The 20,156-nt window shown below is 27.4% G+C and overlaps 1 protein-coding gene and 2 long non-coding RNA genes across 3 annotated transcripts; 1 reads left to right on the forward strand and 2 right to left on the reverse strand.

The window, feature by feature from the left end:
* The first annotated feature begins 116 nt into the window (after positions 1-116).
* LOC100205937 (guanine nucleotide-binding protein subunit gamma) lies at positions 117-15,679 on the forward strand. The gene is made up of 3 exons (XM_065814596.1): positions 117-228; positions 370-528; positions 15,047-15,679. The coding sequence occupies exons 2-3, from the start codon at positions 404-406 to the stop codon at positions 15,153-15,155; spliced, it is 234 nt and encodes a 77-aa protein (XP_065670668.1). The 5' UTR covers positions 117-228; positions 370-403; the 3' UTR covers positions 15,156-15,679.
* Positions 12,795-15,051, reverse strand: LOC136089052 (uncharacterized). The gene is made up of 4 exons (XR_010642748.1): positions 14,748-15,051; positions 13,784-13,862; positions 13,581-13,665; positions 12,795-13,389 (listed from the first exon to the last, which is right to left on the reverse strand). It is a non-coding gene; the product is annotated as an uncharacterized LOC136089052 (long non-coding RNA).
* Positions 15,680-17,482: 1,803 nt separating the features above from the next.
* LOC124816713 (uncharacterized) lies at positions 17,483-19,399 on the reverse strand. The gene is made up of 2 exons (XR_010642749.1): positions 19,263-19,399; positions 17,483-17,895 (listed from the first exon to the last, which is right to left on the reverse strand). It is a non-coding gene; the product is annotated as an uncharacterized LOC124816713 (long non-coding RNA).
* Between the last annotated feature and the right edge of the window lie 757 nt (positions 19,400-20,156).

The raw sequence follows: 20,156 nt of genomic DNA on the forward strand, positions 1-20,156 counted from the left end.
TATATATATATATATATATATATATATTCAATTTAAAGCCTGAAAATTCACCGGTGGAGCATAAATGAGGTTGGAGGGTCACAAGGAGTGACTCTCACCCTGCTATACCCAACTAATGGAAATATTTCACTGCGGCCGTGTGGATTTTGATAAATATAAACGACAACGCTGTATCGCGTTAATCAAAAAAAGAAAAACTTACATTACAATAAATTCTGTTAAAATAAGGCATCGTTTTTTTTTTTTTACAAGTTATGCTTAAAGTATATTTTCCTTCACTAATACTAATAGTAATACTATTACAAATAGTATTAGTAATATTGCTTACTACTAAAAGCTATTTAATATTATTAATTTTTATTACAATAGGATTGTTACGATAAATTTATTGTGCTTGTTTATAATGCCGCCTGTTGCTGTTGCAAATGCTGGAATGAATGCTCAATTTGAAAGTATTAAATTAGAAAACGAACAACTTCGAAGGGAAGCACGAATTCAGCGACTCAAACTCTCTGAGTGTGCCAAAGAGTAAGTAGTTGAAGTTCTGTTTTAATTCTTTTTTTAATGCTCTTTTTTCCTATTGAATTTGAAGTCACTTTTTTTTCAAATGTAATCTTTAAATATGATTTGTCAACTCATTGAAAAGTATAATTATTTCTGTCGATATTAAATTTTTTTTTTGGGAAGTTACCAAATGTAAAAAGATAAAAACTATTTCACTGATTTTTTTGCTTATTTAATCAAAAAGTTAATGATGTTTATGCAGAGCTGTCAAGTTTTAAAAATGAATATAAGGGAGACTTAATGATATTGTCCCACGATGACATATTTGCCTACTATTTATCTTTGACACAATCTTGGTGGCAGATAGGAAGATAGGAATACTACTAGAACAAAAAATCAGACAAACAAAAACACAAATCAGACCAAAAAACCATTTTTAAAATGAAAAAAGTTAAAATCTAGTTGTTTATAACTTGCTAATTAAAAACAAGAGATTTTTCAAAATATATTTATATGTAATTGTGGGAGGGAGATGAATCAATCTTTAAAATTTGGGAGACTCGCCAAATTGGGGAGACTTGACAGGTTTGTTTATGTGAACTCTACCTGGTAATAAATAGTAATATTTTTCATACACCTCTTTACCGTATTTTCTAACAACAATAAAATTTGTTGATGAATAATAAATGATTAAAGGTTTTAAAAACTTATTCATCTAGTTTTTCTCTTTGCACATCGATACCTAGAATTTTCTTCTGTGATCATATTTTCCTCATTTGTACAATTGGCAGTTTTAATGTCTTCTGTGAACCATTTTATTTCTCTTTTTCTCTTTTTGTTAACTTTTAATTTAAATAGCGGATCATTTGCAGCCTTGTTAAAAATGATTATTTTGAGAAATAATTTTTTTTCTATAGTATAGATAACTTAAATATTTAATATATGTTTAGTGAGCTGATAAATAGTTTTACAGCATATTTCGTACAAGTACTTATGTGCTGAATTTTTTATAATGATGGTTTATAATAAGTTAGTAAGTGCTTAAAAATGTTTAACTGTTATATTTATGTATGCGTAAGTTCGTTATTTGTAATAAAAAAGTAAGCCAAAAACTGTGACCTAACTTTTGTATTAGGCTAAGACATGTGTTAGACCAAACAACACTGTGCTGATATGCGTGATTTTTTGAAATTTTTTGAATTTTAGCAGGTAATCAGTACAAAGGTCATTCTAAATTTTGATATATTTGTATCAAATCTTTATTTTGTAATTTTGTAAATAAAGAAATATGGAAACAAATCCATTAAATATCTATGTGAAACAAACTACCTCCTGATCTAAATTCTCTTAATTCAATCTCTGAATTCAAATCAAGCTTTTTAATTATTTTTTTTAAAAAAATACAGTTAAATATTTCTACAAATTAATATTTAAATTTTTTATTTTATATATCAGTTCGTGATACTTTGGTGTTTGGTTTGATATTTTAAACATTTTGGGGTTCTTTATTTATCCATTTGCATTTATCTAGCTCCTCTGGTTTTCAATTTGCAATTTTAATACTTTTGTTAAATTTTTCATTCTTATTTATCTTTTTGTTTATTTCTTTTCATTCAACTATCGTATTAAATTTTTGTTGTTGCTGTCATTATTTAATAAATTTTTGTTGCTGATTTTATGTCTTTATTATTGAAATTCTTTTTTCTATTATTATTGTTATTATTATTATAATTAGTATTATTGATATCAGTTACTATTACTATTACTATTTTCATCATCGTCTATATTGTTATGTTCGGGGGCTATTCTAGAAAAATAATTTGGACAGTGATCTTCCCTGTGTCGGTGCCTGCCCTAGGAAAATTTCGCAGAAACATAGACAATTTTCACAAAAAAAAAAACAATTGTCAATATTTGTCAATTATCTCAATTTCTAAATTTGGGCAGCAATCAAATATGGTTGGTGCTGTTGAAAACGGTCTATAATTGCCCATGATTATCTGGTATTTACTTTATATTTTCCTTGAAATTTTATAACTTATTTCAAAATATATCTGATTTGATTTGTAGATTATTTGCAAAAAACAAAAATAAATCTTTAAAATGTAAAATACCACATTTTTCTATGACTTGCAGCTCTGTAAATTATGGCAGGGTTTTAATGAAAATTTAAGGGATTAAAGATAACTTATCTAGTATTGGTACAAATTTTAAGTAAATCTGATGATGTGCACATTGATTTTGAAATTTCCTGAGGTTTGGTATTTCAATGAAATGACAGATTTTTTAACCTTGTTATGTCATGTTCGCATAATTTCATTTCCGGTGATCACAAGGTATTATAAAGTTTCGATTGGTGCAAAATGAATGTTAATAACTCGCTTTTTTTCAATAAGCAACCTTGTGACATTTATAAAGTTCTTAAAAAGAATTCTTTTAAGAATCTTTTGATTCTTTTTGATGATTTATAATTTTTTTATTATATTTTTAGTTGTGTTTTTAAATAGTGTTTCAAAATGTTAAACTATTTTTATTGTATATTAGCATCTTAAATTACTAATTATTAATGTCATTAATAAGGTACAATCAATCAAAGAATTATTATTATTTGTTTACTAGATAAGTAATATACCACAATAAAATTTATCAACAGAATAGCATAACAACAGTAATAAGCAATATACCAGTAACTAGAGTTTATACTATATAATGTATTATATAATCATCACATTTACTCAACAATCACAATATTATATTGTGTTATGTTTAATATTATATTCAATTTATTATCATAATTGTAATAACTTATTCAATATAGCACATTTTTTATTCTATACTGTATGGATTAATAAATATGTTTATATTATATTAACTTTGTTACTCAACAACTCAAGAATAACCATTGCTACATGAATAATCATTTAAATTTAAAAAGCAATAAAAATAAGGAACTAATGATTTTGAGGTCATAAATTTTCTTTAAATAAGTGCTTTTAAGACTTGAGTCTCACTTGCCACAACCTTGCTAGGGCAACATTTACCTTTTATAAAGATACTTTAAATGCAATGTTTCTACATAAAAATCTTCCTATATTTTTTAAAATTTTATATGCAATCTTTACACATAAAAAATCTTTTTTCTTTATTACACTCTACAAAAATAATACACAATAAATCTTGTAAATCTAAAAAAGATTTTATACCTTGTGTTTTATGAACATTGTAGTTGAAAGAAGTAAAAGCTAGACATTTTTTATACAGTAGCTCAAAAGACTCAGAAAACATTTTATTTTTTTGTTTGTTTTTGTTTTGTTTCACTAAAGTTATATACACAAAAACATATAACAACTTGAGCATTTTAGGAGTCGTCCATAAATTACCTCATGCAATTTTCAACCATTTTTGACCCCTCTTTGCTTGATGACCCCTTCTTGCTTTTTTAAAAAAATGTGCGTTTCTTAAATTGATAAACTTGATTATAAAAATTTGATTAAAATATTTGTATTTTTCTCTTGTGGGGTCTTTATTATTTTATATTTTTTGTTGAAATATATAAAGAATACCCAAATACTATGATGATAAAATGAATTTTTTTTGAAACAAAGAAATTAATTTTATAAAGCTATATAAGTTTGTTGTAATAAATTTTTTTTTTATTGCAACAAATTTTAGCACTTTTATGGAAATTTTCAACCCTACTTATAAGTTACCATTTTGCATAATCAAGTTTCTGATAAAAAAAATTCTGTAGTTCAAATTTTTCAAAACAAATTGCTGATTTTAAAGGAGGAAGTGGAGCATATTCAGCACAGTGAGCAGAATACCAGATATACCAAAGTCTACTTAACTGATATTAGGGCATAAATATTCGACATACTTGTTGTATGTGCCTACTCACAATTTGACCATTACTGCACCATAAAATTGGAGAGTGTACTGGCTATCAGTTTACTGAAATTCCAATTGTACAATTGTGGAGTATACTGGCTATCAGTTTACTGAAATTCCAATTGTACAATTGTGGAGCAAATAGTACATGAACTTGGTGTTTTTCAGATCTAGAGACTGTTGAAATAACAATTGCAACAGAAAATCTGACATTAGGCTTTGTTGACCAACCTGCTGGGGGTACAGCTAATGATTATTAGAATAATAGTCTGTAGATCACTTGGCCAAGCAGATTTTTTTGGGTTAGGGAGGAGGGGAGGGGTTATGCACCCCATTTTTTAACTTATATGTCATTAATATATGTAATTTAATGAATACCATTTTTTTTTTTTTACTAGTTTCACTCATTTTAATAAAAATATTTATAAGAATGAAACAACTTTGATACCAGGATATTTTTTTCTCATCACCATCACATCCATCCTCTTTTTAAAATACACCTCTAATATTTGCTTGTGAACTGGAATAATAAAATAAAACTTTGTGTATATAAAATTACAAATTATAATAAAAATAAAACACTATTTTATGGAAGAATACACATTTTTAATATTAAAAATGGTGGTTTGGTTCCCCTTTAATCCCATGAATAGTCTTGGTTGCTAGATGCAAATGAAAACTTGTAGACCATTCACAAATGTATTTCTTGATACCAAATTATAGGAATATAAATAAAAATTGACAATATTTGGGGTAGTTGAAGTTACAAAATCTTTATAAATAGTTCATAGATTTGTTAGAGAAATCCTTGTAATAAAGTTTTATCACCATGATGCTTTCAAATTTTTTTGTAGAATCAAAAAATTTTGATAAAATTCTCAATTTTGTAATATTTTTTCAAAGCTATGAATAAAACAATCTAGTACTTAATTAATTTGAAATTTTACACACATACTTAATGTATATACACTACCGTTCATATGCGTCCACGCTATATACACTACCGTCCATAGTTATTCGAATGGTCGTTCTTTTAGTTTTTGACATTACTTTTAAATTCTCTCATAAAAATCCAATAGGAGGGAGATCTTGTGATTGGGGAAGATAAATCTCTCAATCAAGTATTTAATAAAATTCAATATTTGATTGTTCTCAAACTCAGTCAAATAACTTATACAATTTTTTGAAAAATATGTTTTGGATTTAAGCTTTAAGTCATTTTCTTCTGAAAAAATAGATGACTTCCCTTTAACCTATCTTTCTGAAAGTGTTCCATGATTTTTTAAGTGTACAAGGAAACTACTTTTGTCATTACTCCCTCTATTTTTACAAAGTCACCTATGGCATTTCAACCAAAACAGCCCCATACCTTAACACTGCATCCACCATGTTTTACAGTCGATAATACATACTATTTGATCATAGATTCAACAGGGTTTTTTTCCAGGCAAAAAATCTTATCTTGTAACCAAATATTTAAAACTTTGACACGTTGGTCCACTTTTGGTGTCATTGATAGTCCATTTTTATGTAGTTTTGCCCGCTTGAGCATTATTATTATTCTTATGATTTTTATCAAAGCATTTTAATCAAATTACTTTTAAATTATCTAATAGTGCAAAAATAAACATAAAAAATAGCATTTAAAAAAAAAGTTAATGTCATTCAAATAATTATGAACGGTAATGTATATGTGTGATATTAATATATATATATATACACTCAAATATATACATATACATATATATATATATATATATATATATATATATATATATATATATATATATATATATATATATATATATATATGTATATATATATATATATATATATATATATATATATATGTATATATATATATATATGTATATATATATATATGTATATATATATATATATATATATATATATATATATATATATATATATATATATATATATATATATACATACAGTGTCCGACAAAAAAAAGCTTAGGTAATTCTCAAAAAATTACAACAAAAAAGATTGTCAATCAAATATTCTTTACAATATATATATTTTTTAATACTATTTCGGAGGAAATAATTTATTTCAATAGTGTATCTTTAATATTCTAGAAATATCTTTGAGCAAACTACAACAACATGTTTACGTCATTTTATTATTAGTCAATTAGAGCTTTAGATTTCGAATTCCAGACAAATTTTTGGGGAGTTGTGAATAAAATATTTATTGTGAGCGAAAAAAGTAGTTCTAAATTATTTTTCTTGCTTCAATTGTCGGTTTTTCATCAAAGCACCCAACTCAAAAAAAGATAAGAAAACAACTCACTCAGTTTGAAAAGAGCCAAATTATGGCATGGCACGAAAGTGGATACACTGACCATGAAATTGGAAAAAAATTGAATCAATGGTGCACTACAATTCGAAGATTTTTGTTCAAGTATTATTTGACGGTAAGTTTTAAACGCAAAGAAGGGAGCGGAAGAAGGCGTAAAACAACTGCCAGAGAGGACAGATTAATTATAAGAGAGGTTCAAAAGAATAGAAAGATAACAGCGGCTGAAATAATGAGAAATTTTAAACTAAATGTTAACGTACGGACAGTTTTTCGAAGGATCCATTATATTGGGAAATTTAAATCTTACTGGAGCGTTAAAAAACCATTTATTTCTGAAAGTAACCGGAAAAAAAGACATCAATGGGCAAAGTAATATCAGAATTGGACAATCGAACAATAGAAAAATGTTTTATGGAGTGATGAGTCGCCATTTTGTTTGCGCTTCAGTGGACGGTTGCGTGTTTGGCGGTTACATAATGTTACGATCCATTAGTAACACAGCCAACAGTAATGCACGATAAAAAAGTGAATGTATGGGGATGTTTTACTTCATCGGGTGTTGGTCGTTTGTATAAAATTCCTGGTATTATGGACAGTAAAATGTACAAACAAATCTTAATTCATCAACTGATACCTAGTGCAAATGAGCTCTTTAAAGATAAAAGTTGGGTCTTTCAGCAAGATAGTGACCCGAAACATACGGCAAAAAATGGGAAAAATTATTTGAAGAATAAAAAATTAGTGGTTCTTTCTTGGCCAGCTCAAAGTCCTGATCTGAACCCTATCGAGAATCTCTGGAGTATATTGGATCATGGAATCAAGACAAGAGCTCCAAAAAATAAAGAAGAGTTGTTTTAAATTCTTCAAAATCAATGGAAGAACATTTCTGTGGAACTCTTACAATCACTTGTTGAGAGTGTGCCTCGTCGGTGCAAGGCAGTGATGAAAAGCCGTGGCTTCACAACAAAGTATTAGTTTGGTCTATTTCGTTATTTTTATAAAAATTCTTAAATTTTCGTCATTTTTTTCTTGTTTTTTTTCTATCTATGAATCAATGCACCAAATTAAAAAAAAAAAATTTTTTTTTCTATATAAGTTGTAGAAATTTAGTTGAGTTCTCTTGCATGTCTATCTAAGCTTTTTTTTTTGTCGGGCACTGTATATATATATATATATATATATATATACTAGCTGGAGTTACCCGGCGTTGCCCGGGCCAATATTTAAACTGGCTTACCTGATATCTGTACACAAAAATGGGCCCAAAAAATGGTCCCCCTGACCCCGGGGGTCGGGGTACGGGGTCAAAACCCAGCTAAGAACCTTCTCCCCCTCGAGGACTACCCCCATGCCAAATTTCATTGAGATCGGTCCGGCGGTTTGGATTTCTATAGAGAACAAACAAACAAACACACACACAAACACACATTGCCCTTTATATATATTAAGATAGCTGGAGTTACCCGGCGTTGCCCGGGCCAATATTTAAAAGTAAATGAGCATCTGGAACTTTGTTATACTAATTTTGGGCTATGCACAGTAAGATTGTGCAATATTTTTTAGTGTTGCACAATAATACCACAAAATGTGACCCTGTTGGTTGAAGCTATGAAATAACTGAAAGACATTAAGGAAGAAAAAGACATTTTGTTTATTTTCCACTTAAAAACAACAAATTAAGAATTTCCAAAAGAACATTTACTCAAATTTTTCAATTAAATTGTTCTCTCACACTGGAAAAAAAAGTTGAACATGTTACAAAAGTTAAATCATGGGTAATTTCTTCACATTGTTATTGTTTTCTTTTAATAGGACTTCTTTAAAGAGGATTTCTTTCACTGAAGAGCCTTCTAATAGACAATGTTCTTGGTTTTTTCTTCTGGAGTCAAAATGAAAAGATTTCGTGGAGATCCAACTCTGGAGCATGCAACATAGAGCTGGCCGTGAGAAAAGCAGGGCTGTTCCAAATTGATGCCAGCCACTTTGAGTGACTGTCCCTGTGCTTTGTTAATGGTCATGGCAAAAGCCAGCCTGACTGGAAACTGGAGGCGCTTGAAACTGAATGGGAGGTCATTGGGAATCATTGGAATCCTTGGAATGAAGACATTCTCACCTTTGCCACATCCAGTCAGTATAGTTGCTTCAATCAAGTTTGAAAGGATAGCTTTGATGATGAGTCGAGTTCCATTGCAGAGCTTGGGACTGTCGAGGTTGTGAAGGAGAATGATTGGTGCTCCAACTTTCAGGTGAAGAATGTGAGGAGGACATCCAGATGGTTCTAAAGAGTTCAGAAATTCTGTTGGATAGTTGACAGCTTCACTGGGGTCCATAACCATGTCAATGGAGTTGTAGGACTTTTCATTGCCTGGGAGCATTTTCTGGATCTGCATATTGATCTTGGTGACAGACTCATTTTTGGGAGCCAGAATAGCTCTCTCACAGATCCAGTCATGTCTGGTGAAACTCTGCTGGATGTTGGGAAACACCTTGACAATGAGTTCCTCTGCAGAATCCACCAGTGTGCAAAAGTTGGCAAGGAATTTAATGAGCCCTGTCTGCACATCAACTGGTGCCTCACCATTGCCCAAGGCAAGGAGCTGATTGGAAAAGGCTCCTGCTGACAGATCACCAGACAACTTTACCCTCATGTTTGTTGTCAAAAGAAGTGTTCTGACACTCCTCCACAGGTAGGAAGCTTTTAGGTTTTGCCAAATTGCACGGCTGAGGCTGCAGAGTCACACTGGATCCCATTTTTGGGCCCCCTGACCCCGGGGGTCGGGGTACGGGGTCAAAACCCAGCTAAGAAACTTCTCCCCCTCGAGGACTACCCCCATGCCAAATTTCATCAAGATCGGTCCGGCGGTTTGGATTTCTATAGAGAACAAACAAACAAACACACACACAAACACACATTGCCCTTTATATATACCTAGCTGGAGTTACCCGGCGTTGCCCAGGCCAATATTTAAACTGGCTTACCTGATATCTGTACACAAAAATGGGCCCAAAAAATGGTCCCCCCTGACCCCGGGGGTCGGGGTACGGGGTCAAAACCCAGCTAAGAACTTCTCCCCCTCGAGGACTACCCCCATGCCAAATTTCATCGAGATCAGTCCAGCGGTTTGGATTTCTATAGAGAACAAACAAACACACACACACATTGCCCTTTATATATATAGTAGATATATATATATATATATATATATATATATATATATATAATTTTATATTGTATATATCGGCCCACGGAATTAGGGTAGGCATACCACCAATGAGGTCAACAGTTTTTTTGAGACCTCAGAATTTTAATATTAGTTTTAGCTGCTGTGACAAATAAATACAAAACAGCAAAACAAACACTTTTTTTAAATTTTAAATACAATAATTAAAATAAAAACCAAAAAATGTACTTTTTATTTAAATTCTAAATGAAGCCAAAATAAAAGCTAAAAAGGCAAACATTTTATTTGAATTTTGGATGGAATAATTAAAATAAAAGCAGCAAAATATATTTTTTATTTAAGCTTTAAATAAAATTATAACAGAAAAAGATAGTGTATTCTTTAAATTCTAAATAAAATTATTAAAATAAAAGCAGCAAGACAAACTTCTTATTAAATTCTGGACGAATTAATTTAAAAAGCACATCATTAAAAAGATTGTTTTATTTAATTAAATAAATCTTTCGTTTTAATGTTTTATTATTTAATTTAATATTTTTATTTTTAATTACTTTATTTAGAATTTAATTATAAATAAAATAGTTAAAATAAAATTTTACTAAATTTTTGGTTAAATAGTTAAAAATAAAAACGATAGTATCTAAGCTGCTTTCTTTTAAATGATAAAACAAACAAATGTTTTACTCAAATTAAAAACAATACCATTAAAAATAATTTCTAAATAAAATTAAGTAAAATCAGCGAAACTAATTATTTGTCAAATTTTTAAGTAAATGCTAACGCTTGATAAAAAAGTCAGCAAACTCTACATTTTCTTTATCTAATAAATGTTCGCAAGTTTTTCAATTTATCAAAGCCTCTTTCTAAATTTTTTGGTGAAGTGATGCCAACCTAAAACAGTTTTAGGTTGGCTATTTTTTGCCAGCTTTGTTTTTCCTAATTCCGAAAGCTGATATATATATATATATATATATATATATATATATATATATATATATATATATATATATATATATATATATATATATATATATATATATATATATATATATATAGTCCAAGATCATCTGTACACTTTTGTCCAAGATCATCTGTATTTTTCTTTTACTCTAATAAAATTTGTCAAATATTATCTAAAAATTCAATGACCTCTAACAACATCTTTAGAAAGATGTAACTACATCTGGTAATTTTTCTCCAAGTCCAATAATATCTGGAAGAATTTTCTCCAGATGTAGTTACATCTGAAAAAATATCTATATGTAACTACATATGGTTAAAATAATGCATTAATAGTTAATTTTTTTTCAGATGTAGTTACATCTGAAAAAATTTCTATATGTAATAACATCTGGTTGAAATAATTAGCATGATTAGTTAATTCATCTTAAAAATAAGTTTATCTTAAAATCTACAAATGTAGTTGCACAGATGTTATTACATTTTGATAGTTTAAAAAATGTAACTACATCTGTAAAATCTAAAGATGTAGTTGCACATACCTTATTACACTTTGATAATTTAAAAGATGTAGCTACATCTGCAGTACCCACAGATGTAGTTGCACAGTTGTTATTACATTTTGATATTTTAAAGATGTCGCTACATATTTTTTTTATATTTAATTTTTGCATAGACGTTATTAGACATCAATGAAATTTCAGATGTTGTTGGACAGATGTTATAAGACTGATGTTGTTACCCTGACCCTTATTTGACACTTGGCAAATGTTTTTTTGCATACATTAATAATTGCTGTGTTTTTATAAATTATGCTGAAAAACCCAAACTAGCTTGAAGAAAAAGTTAAAAATAAATGAACCATAAACTGAAATGAGAAATAAACTTAACTAATTATTAAAAAAATAAAAAGTAAACCAGAGAAAATAAAAGCATGTAAATAATTTATTTTTTAATTTAGAATCATCTCAATTTATAGTTAAAACTTAGTTTAATTTAAAAGTTTAAAGCTAATAATTTTTCCTTTATTTCCTCAATGGTGTTTTAAAGTTTAAATCTTGTTTATTACAAGTTTAATGGTGTTTTAAAGTTTAAATCTTGTTTTTATAAACATAATTATAAATAATTTTCTATTAGAGTTTTAGTTTTTCAGTTTTATATTAATTGACCTTTATTTTTTTAGAACTATAGTTTTTTTTCCTTAAATTTCTTTCCTTATATATAGTTTAGCTTGTTTATTTATCTATATATTTTTTGTCTGTTTTTTCAGCATATTTTGAAAATGTTTCTCAAACATCTTTTAAGATATTTAAAAAAAAATTAAAACATAAAAAACTGTGGTCAGACTTTCAAAAAGAATAATTTATGGTTAGAAATCGAGTGTGACGCTACGAGGGGAAACTGAAGCTCTGTAGCGCTACAAGGGACTTAGTAAGGATTGAACATGGAACTTCTTGTTTACAAAGCGAGTGCTCTACCACATTACTACTGATTAAGGACATTTTCATAGTTTTTTTTAAGCAATATATGATTCAGTGATTAACTTAAAAAAAAGATTATAAAGCATGTTTAAATATGTTAAAGTTATGGTAATGACAAAGTTAAGGGCAGGTGTGACACTTTAGCCACTGTGCCATTTAATCAATTTAGACAATTTACTTAGAAGGTAGAAGGCAATTAACCTAAGAGGTAAGAAACTTTGATATAAAACCCCAAAATGTAAATTAGAATAATAACTAATTAAATTACTTTTTTTTAAAGTTGTTTTATTTAGAGAATTAATCTAAATATTTATTTTAAATGTTTAAAAATGAAACTGCTGCAACAAAGATTTGTTTTACATAATAGTATATAATAATATTTACAGAACAATTTATGTATTTAGGATTATTACCAATTAAGTCGAGTAGTATATCTTATATAGTATCATATTATTATATCTTAATAATTAAATCAGTAACAAAAAGGTTAACACATTCTCATTTAAAAAGTTGCATATGCTTTATATAGCTTTTAAACTTTGTATTAGGATTTTAGAAAGTTTGTAATAGAATGTTATTAAGTATAGAGGAAGAAACATGATCAGCAAAATGCAATCACCAGTAAGCTTGTAGGATTTCTGCACACTGTTTTTGTATAAAGTTTTATCTAAGGCTGGTAGCTTCTGGTGTATGAATAGTTTTTTTTTGTTTTCAAGTTTTCATGTTTTCTGGTATTATGATGTCAATTTTAACTGCATATTGATATGTTGCTTTGTTTCTTTAGCATCAAATTGATAATTCATAGCAAATGCTTGACAAAGATATATGGAAAGTTATCTTCCTTATAAAAATTATAGTTATTTCATTATTTTTTGTCAAAAACTGTGATGAGAAGTTGCTTTATTTTACTCTGTAAACTTGATTTCAATATTTTATACTCTTTTGTATATGCTCATAGTGATAATATGCTAGGTTCGAAAACCATCACAGTGGCTTTTATTGTATTAGCATCAGGCTTAAATCAATTTGTCATATAATTGTAGTTTCATCTAAAGAAAAATATTAAATATATTAATCACAAAAAGGAAAAAAGTAAATTATAAAGAAATTATGTTTTATTTAATTGCACTAACAGAAATTTAGATTTAGCTGTTTAAAATCTGGATTTCTGTTAAATAGCTATTTTCATTAAAGAAAGTTAATAAAAAGATTAAAATAAAAAAAAAGTAATAATGAATACCCTATTGCAAGTAAAGTTGCGCCACTTCACTCCATTACTGGTATTTATAAGAAAATATTTTTCTTTGTAATTGTCTCAGCCTAATCTGAACCATATTTTCTCAATAAATAAGAGGTTAACAATAGTATTTATAATAGTATTTAATTTTTAATGGTTTTAAGATTCAGTGCTATAAAAATATTTCGGCATTGAACAATACTTACTGTTAAAGTTGTCTTCTATAATCTGGGTAAAATTCCGAGTTATATAATCTGGGTAAAATTCCGAGTAATAAATTTTTTTCTATAATAAAAGTACATTAACACAAAGAAAACATTGAAATTTTGTCTTTAAGTACTTTAAAAATAATTTCAAATTGTGTCATGATATCATAAAATATCTGAAAAGTGAGAAAAGAAAAGAAGAGTGCTATAAAAATTAAGGTTGTATTTCGATTAAAATATTTAAAAGTCTCTTCTTTGTTTGATAATGCTTGTGGGCATTCATTCATTGAAACAGAATTTATCTGTGTACTTGCTTTATTAAAAAAAAAAAAAAAAATTTATAACTAAAAATGTAGTAAATTAAAATAGTATTGAATTTAGGCAGTGTCATTTAACCTCCTGTCCCAAATCACCGCATCACTAGTAGTTATAAAAAGTCTTTGTTTTGAAAATTTCCTTAACCAAATACTACCCATATTTCTTCAGCAAATAAATAAGACAGAAATTTTTACGAAAATTTGTAATGTTTATAAAACGAAAGAATTTTTTTTAGTTTACTTTTTAGATTATTATATTATAATATCATATTCTACTTTAAATTTTCTTTTTTTTCATCTTGAAACAGTTTTGAGTAACCCAAAAATAGTTCCGTACATTATTTCTAAAAACTCAACCATTTAACGAATCATGGAAATCTTCACGGAAATAAAACCTTTCCATGATGTTTCACTTGTTATGTTGCTTACCACCTATTATTTGTCAAGCAACTTTCTTCTCTGCTCTTACATCTATTAAAATTTTAAGTTTGTATTTACTATATATTATGTATTAAATTTTTTTAAACGTTAAAAAAACCACATGCGTAATGGGGCTCCATCATAAGACAACTTGTCTTTTTGCTCCCGCCAGCTTTTGTATTATTGTAATTTTAACAAGCGGAAAATAAATTAATAAAATGACAAACCTCTTTCTAATGTATTTTAAAGCTTATAATTTCTAATGTTAGTGCTAGCAGTGCATGTCTCCTCACTTCTTGTATTTTTACATTCAAAAAATGTCTGCATCAGAAGAGTTTCAAAGTATATAAAAAACGTGAAAATAATTTTTTGTTTTGTTTTGTTCTTATTGCTTATATATTCTATTTTATATAATAAACAAAAAGGTTGTTGTTAATGGCCGTTTTGCACTTTATGTTTAGCTCTACGTTTTTATTGATAGCGCTAATCACATTTGTTATTTTATTATTGAATAATTTCTTTTTAGCATCGTATCTTTTTGTGAAAAAGAATCGAAAGTAGATCCTTTAATAATGAAAGTTCCTGCTTCAGCAAATCCTTTTATTGTTCGTGGTCCCGCTTGTTCTTTGATTTAATTTGAGGAATCGTTATGTTACGTTTTTTATGATTTCGTACATGGTAACGGATATTTTGATACATAGTAACGAATTCTTTAAGCATTATAGAAGATGTAGTTTTTTTTTGTTTTTCTTTATTTTTGATAATTGTTTTGGTGATTTTTTTATAAGGCGCAAGATTATAAATTTTTTTTTTTTTAATTTTATTATTACTTGTTTTAAACTCAACTTTTTTTTCATCCAAGGGTTTGTTGAAATTTGAACAGCTCGTTTGTTTTTTTGGTTTATTTTTTTTCTTTCATTTTGTTCTTGAAATTTGTATTCCCTGATTTTTTTAAAAATTTTTAAATCAATATTACACTAATATTTGTAAGGAAAATTTATTAAAAAATAATTTCCTAAATTGAACTATATTTTTTCATGTTTTAGAAAATCTTCTAATAAGTTTATATATTATTATTTAATGTCAACATAAAGTATAATCGTTTTAACTTATATTAGAAAAAATTAATTATATAATGAATAATTATTGTAATCGTGTATGCTTTTTTTATTTATTTATTTACCTCACCAAGGCCACGACCTACAGTCGACCATTAGATCAAATAAAGTACCCTCTCTCAACTCTTTAACTCAGAAACACGAATCTTGACAAACAAGACCGCTGCGCGGAGAAACAAATTAAGTTAAACATTCGATTTGTCCTGGATTTACTGGCCTGGGTTAACTGCTGTTTCCTATCATATTCTGCATCACCTGCACTTATCTACCTAACTGCTTTGTTTTCCAGTGTAATTTTGATTTGATCATAATTTTCAATGTTAAATATAGATATTATTTCGCGTAAATTTCTTTATTAATATTAAACTTACTAACTTTGGCCTGATGTCTAACAAGACATCGAATGACCAAATCTAAATTACACTGGAAAACAAAGCAGTTAGGTAGATAAGTGCAGGTGATGCAGAATATGATAGGAAACAGCAGTTAACCCAGGCCAGTAAATCCAGGACAAATCGAATGTTTAACTTAATTTGTTTCTCCGCGCAGCGGTTTTATATTATTGATGGTTTTTTAGTTTTGTAATTCGTTATAAATTATATTTATTATTTGTTTTATAATTGCTCTCTATAAAACGGTATCATTTTATTGATGCATTTTTTTATGAATTAGTTTTAATTAAAGTTAACGTTAAATTAATTTTTTTTTTTCCGAAACCTGTTAATAGATTTACGGGTAAAATATAATATTGTAAAACCTTTAATAAATAATAGTGCTAACCGATAAAAAATCACAATCATAGAACAGGAAATACGAGAAGTTGAAGACGGACAATCCGTTACTACCGAAACCATTGGTTCAATAAACGCGTTGCAATATCGGTCAACTTCAAAATTTAAAACCAATAACAAACTAAGAATTGTTAGTTCAATTAAATTAGTTTTATTAAACTTTAGTAAAAATATAATTAGAAACTTAGAAAAATGCCCTTAATGCTTGAACTTTGAAAAAATCCCCTTTAAACAATTGTAAATATTGTTACTTGATAATCATAAAAGTTTATTATTTTATAAATTTTATTCGTAATAATTTTTTTATAAAATTAAAACGTGTTAAGAAAATAGAATTATAACTGTTTTACAAAATAAGATATATTAATATTACAATAATACAATCAAGTTATATAATATTACACTATGGTAATAATACAATCAAGTTATATAATATTACACTATGGTGTATGTGGCTTTAAAAAGGATCTGATCTCGAACATACTTTCGACAGTTTAATGCTGATTCCTTTTTTTAAGTTTTTATTATAATAACACATTGTTTTCATACAACAAATGGCATGTCTGTTATCTCTTTCCATTAAAATTGAATATTGTTTTTCGCTACTTGTACCTAGTCATATCAGTAGTCATATAGCGTTATAACCCCTTAAAGAGTGGAGCTTTTTTACGCTGTGACTCTTTCCTAATCGAATCGTTATTTTGAATGCTGTTTATAGTACTTTTCGTTCAGGTAGGGAAAACTTTTAACATAAAATCTATTTAGTTTTATCTAAGTTAAAAGACTTAAGTAAAAAAGCATAGTCAACGAAAGCTATATCTGTCACAATTTATCTTTGACGGTTATAACCGTCATTCATTGCTATGGGGTTAAGCTTTTTTCAGACTGTTACTTAATAAGGTATTTTGAGCAGCAACATTGTTTGCATATGTTAATGGCTAACACTAAGCGCTTTTAAACGTACAAATGGGGAAAGTTAAATATGCGTAGCGTAATGATATATAAAAGTTACTCATTTACATTTTTTTTCCCGCTATATTATATTGAAAGGAATTATTATTAATTTAATTAATTTAAAATAATTTATTTTACAATGTTTAAAAATTAGAAATAACTAAGTTCTCCGTAAAACGGTGTTTCATGCCATTTTTATGTGTCCAAAAATGTTTTTATTATGAGATAGAAGTTTGCTTTTGTTATTTAATAGTGTTTTAACATCTTTCGAATACCGCATTTAAATTTACACTGCATCGAAGCATATAAACATATATGTTTTTCATTTATACCAAATGAGTCAGAGAGAATGCTTTCAACAATAGATAAACATTGTTCATAGTCGGATTCGCAGTCTCTGAGACATTTTCTAGTAGGTATATTATCGTCTCTATTTTCCATAACACTGCCGTGCACACTTAAGACTTCTTTTAATCCAATAATAAGAAAAATCGCTGTCCAACAAGTGATTCCTACCATAAATGAAACAAATTGCAGCATATCAAAATGTTGGGGAAAAAAAAAAATACTTACATTTAATTTTGTAATTCAGTGTTAATTTATTGCATTCAGTAGTTGAATTTTTTTTTTCTTTTTTTTCCTTCCTTGTTAATCTAATTATTTATAAAAACTTCATATTACACAAAGTATTAAACTAATCTCATAACGGAATAAGCATGACTGTCCAATATTGACAGAATATAACTTAATTTTTCCAGTTTGTTTAAACTTTGCGTTTAATTTTTAGTACAAAAAAAGAGTCTTGTTCAGGAGAAATACACATTTTTATTACAAGTTAGATATAGATAATTAAGTAAACTAAACCTAATATAAATTAAATAACTGTAAGCATAATTCGGACACAGCAATAAAAAAGTCTACGGTTTCCATGGTACGGATAATTAATTAAGCTGTTTTACTGTCGGAAAGAAATACCGAATTCTTAAGAGCTTTGAGATTATGAATATTTTTATATCACACTTTTTTTTAATACTTTTTATCGAGTCTATTTCATCTTTATTTATCTAAAAACAACTTTTTTTTTTAATTAAATATAGTTGTTGAAAACCTTTTTAGTTATTTCAAAGTTATTAGGCTTTTCAGAGATCTCCTAAAGTTACAGAAAATGTAGGTAAATTATTGAAAAGATAACTGTAACTTACACAGTTCTCCCGATTTCCTAAAATTTACGCGTTCTTACAACACTTTAGATAATATATACTTTAGATAATATGTTTACCTCACTTTAGATAATATGTTTACCTCAAGAAATTTTTTTTACATGATATTTATAAATTCTCCGAGATGGTGGTTTCACAGATCCGTACGCTTAAAATACCTTACGTCTTTTATATTTTTATTTTAGTATTCGCAATTTATAATATTTTAAAACATTCTTACGAAAAATTGAAAATTTTACGAAATGGTTCTTTTAATCAATCAACATTAGAATTTTTGCATTCTTAAGCTGTGTATAATATTTTTTGACGTTGGATTTGTTATTGACTTTTGACGAGTTTATAATTTCTAAAGATTATTTAATTGATAATTACAATTTCCCTAATACAAATAATAGTTTTGAAAAATCAAAAATGTTTTTTATTTTATTTTATTTGTTCCTAAACTAAAAAATATTTTTTGACTAAAAACTATTTGAAAAAAGTATTTTGTTAGTGCGGCAAACTAATGAAAAAGAACAAAAACAGAAACGAATTTCAAATAATATGAAAACAGATATTCTAAGAAATAATATATTTATAAAAAATATTTTTATACATTTACACTGACATTGAATATAATGTACGTAAAATGCTTCAGAAAAAAATTCAGAAAAACTTACTTTTAGCTATCCACGCCATGATCTCAACCTTACTTCAGTTTAATCGCAACCTTTGACGAAAAAAATCACTAATACAAAATTTGATTACAAAGGAATTTTTTAATTACTGATCATATTTAAAAATTGTAATTGTTAATAGTTGATTAATAGTAAATAAGTTCGTGTTACAAGACTATTTGAAGCAAAGTTTCGTGACAATATTTTTTTCTTGAAAAAATCGGTTAAAAAGATTTAGTAATGAATTATAATAAAACAAAAATTTTAAAAAAAGTTTTTTTTAATGTTAGTAACAAATAATTTTTTTTTTAATGTTAGTTACAAATAATTGTTTTCATAAAATCACTTCCGATTGTTTATGGGATAGTATTGTTTATTTTTAGGAAAGAATGTAAGCTTCACGCAAATTTGCGCTGGCGCGTACTTTAAATTCAATTAATTTTTGATGTAAAATATGGGGCCCAAAATTAAGTCGAAGTGAGTATTAAAAATATTAACAAAAGAGGCTCTTTGATCTTCATTTTTTTTTACTCGTTCCTTTTTTTTCACTTTTGCGGTAGACTTCTGGTTTATCAAAATGGTATTTATTAGTAGTTTCCGCTATTTCCATGAGTTTTCTAAATAAACTCATAGAAATATCCTTTGATTAATTGTACCTGAACTTATGTAAGACTCCTTTCATCTAAAATGATTTTCTGCTCCCTTTAATAAAAAATATGTTAGAAACTCAATGCATTTCTCAATAAAACTCGATGCTTCTATCTAAACGCATTAGAAACTTTAAAGAAACAGTGATATTTACTCAATAGCAGCCGTTTCTATAATTTTTAAAATATTTATAACCTTCTTTACAATTGAGAATTGTGATAGATAAGACTTGGTCAACCAAAACTTTCC

This window comes from Hydra vulgaris, chromosome 12 (assembly GCF_038396675.1).
Source record: "Hydra vulgaris chromosome 12, alternate assembly HydraT2T_AEP".
Lineage (NCBI taxonomy): Eukaryota > Metazoa > Cnidaria > Hydrozoa > Anthoathecata > Hydridae > Hydra > Hydra vulgaris.

Bases quoted from the DNA above. Each gene is read 5' to 3' on its own strand.
- LOC100205937 (XM_065814596.1), top strand. From the start codon at position 404: ATGCCGCCTGTTGCTGTTGCAAATGCTGGAATGAATGCTCAATTTGAA. The intron at 529-15,046 runs GTAAGTAGTTGA...ATTTCTTTTTAG, and splicing joins CTCTCTGAGTGTGCCAAAGA to CATCGTATCTTTTTGTGAAA.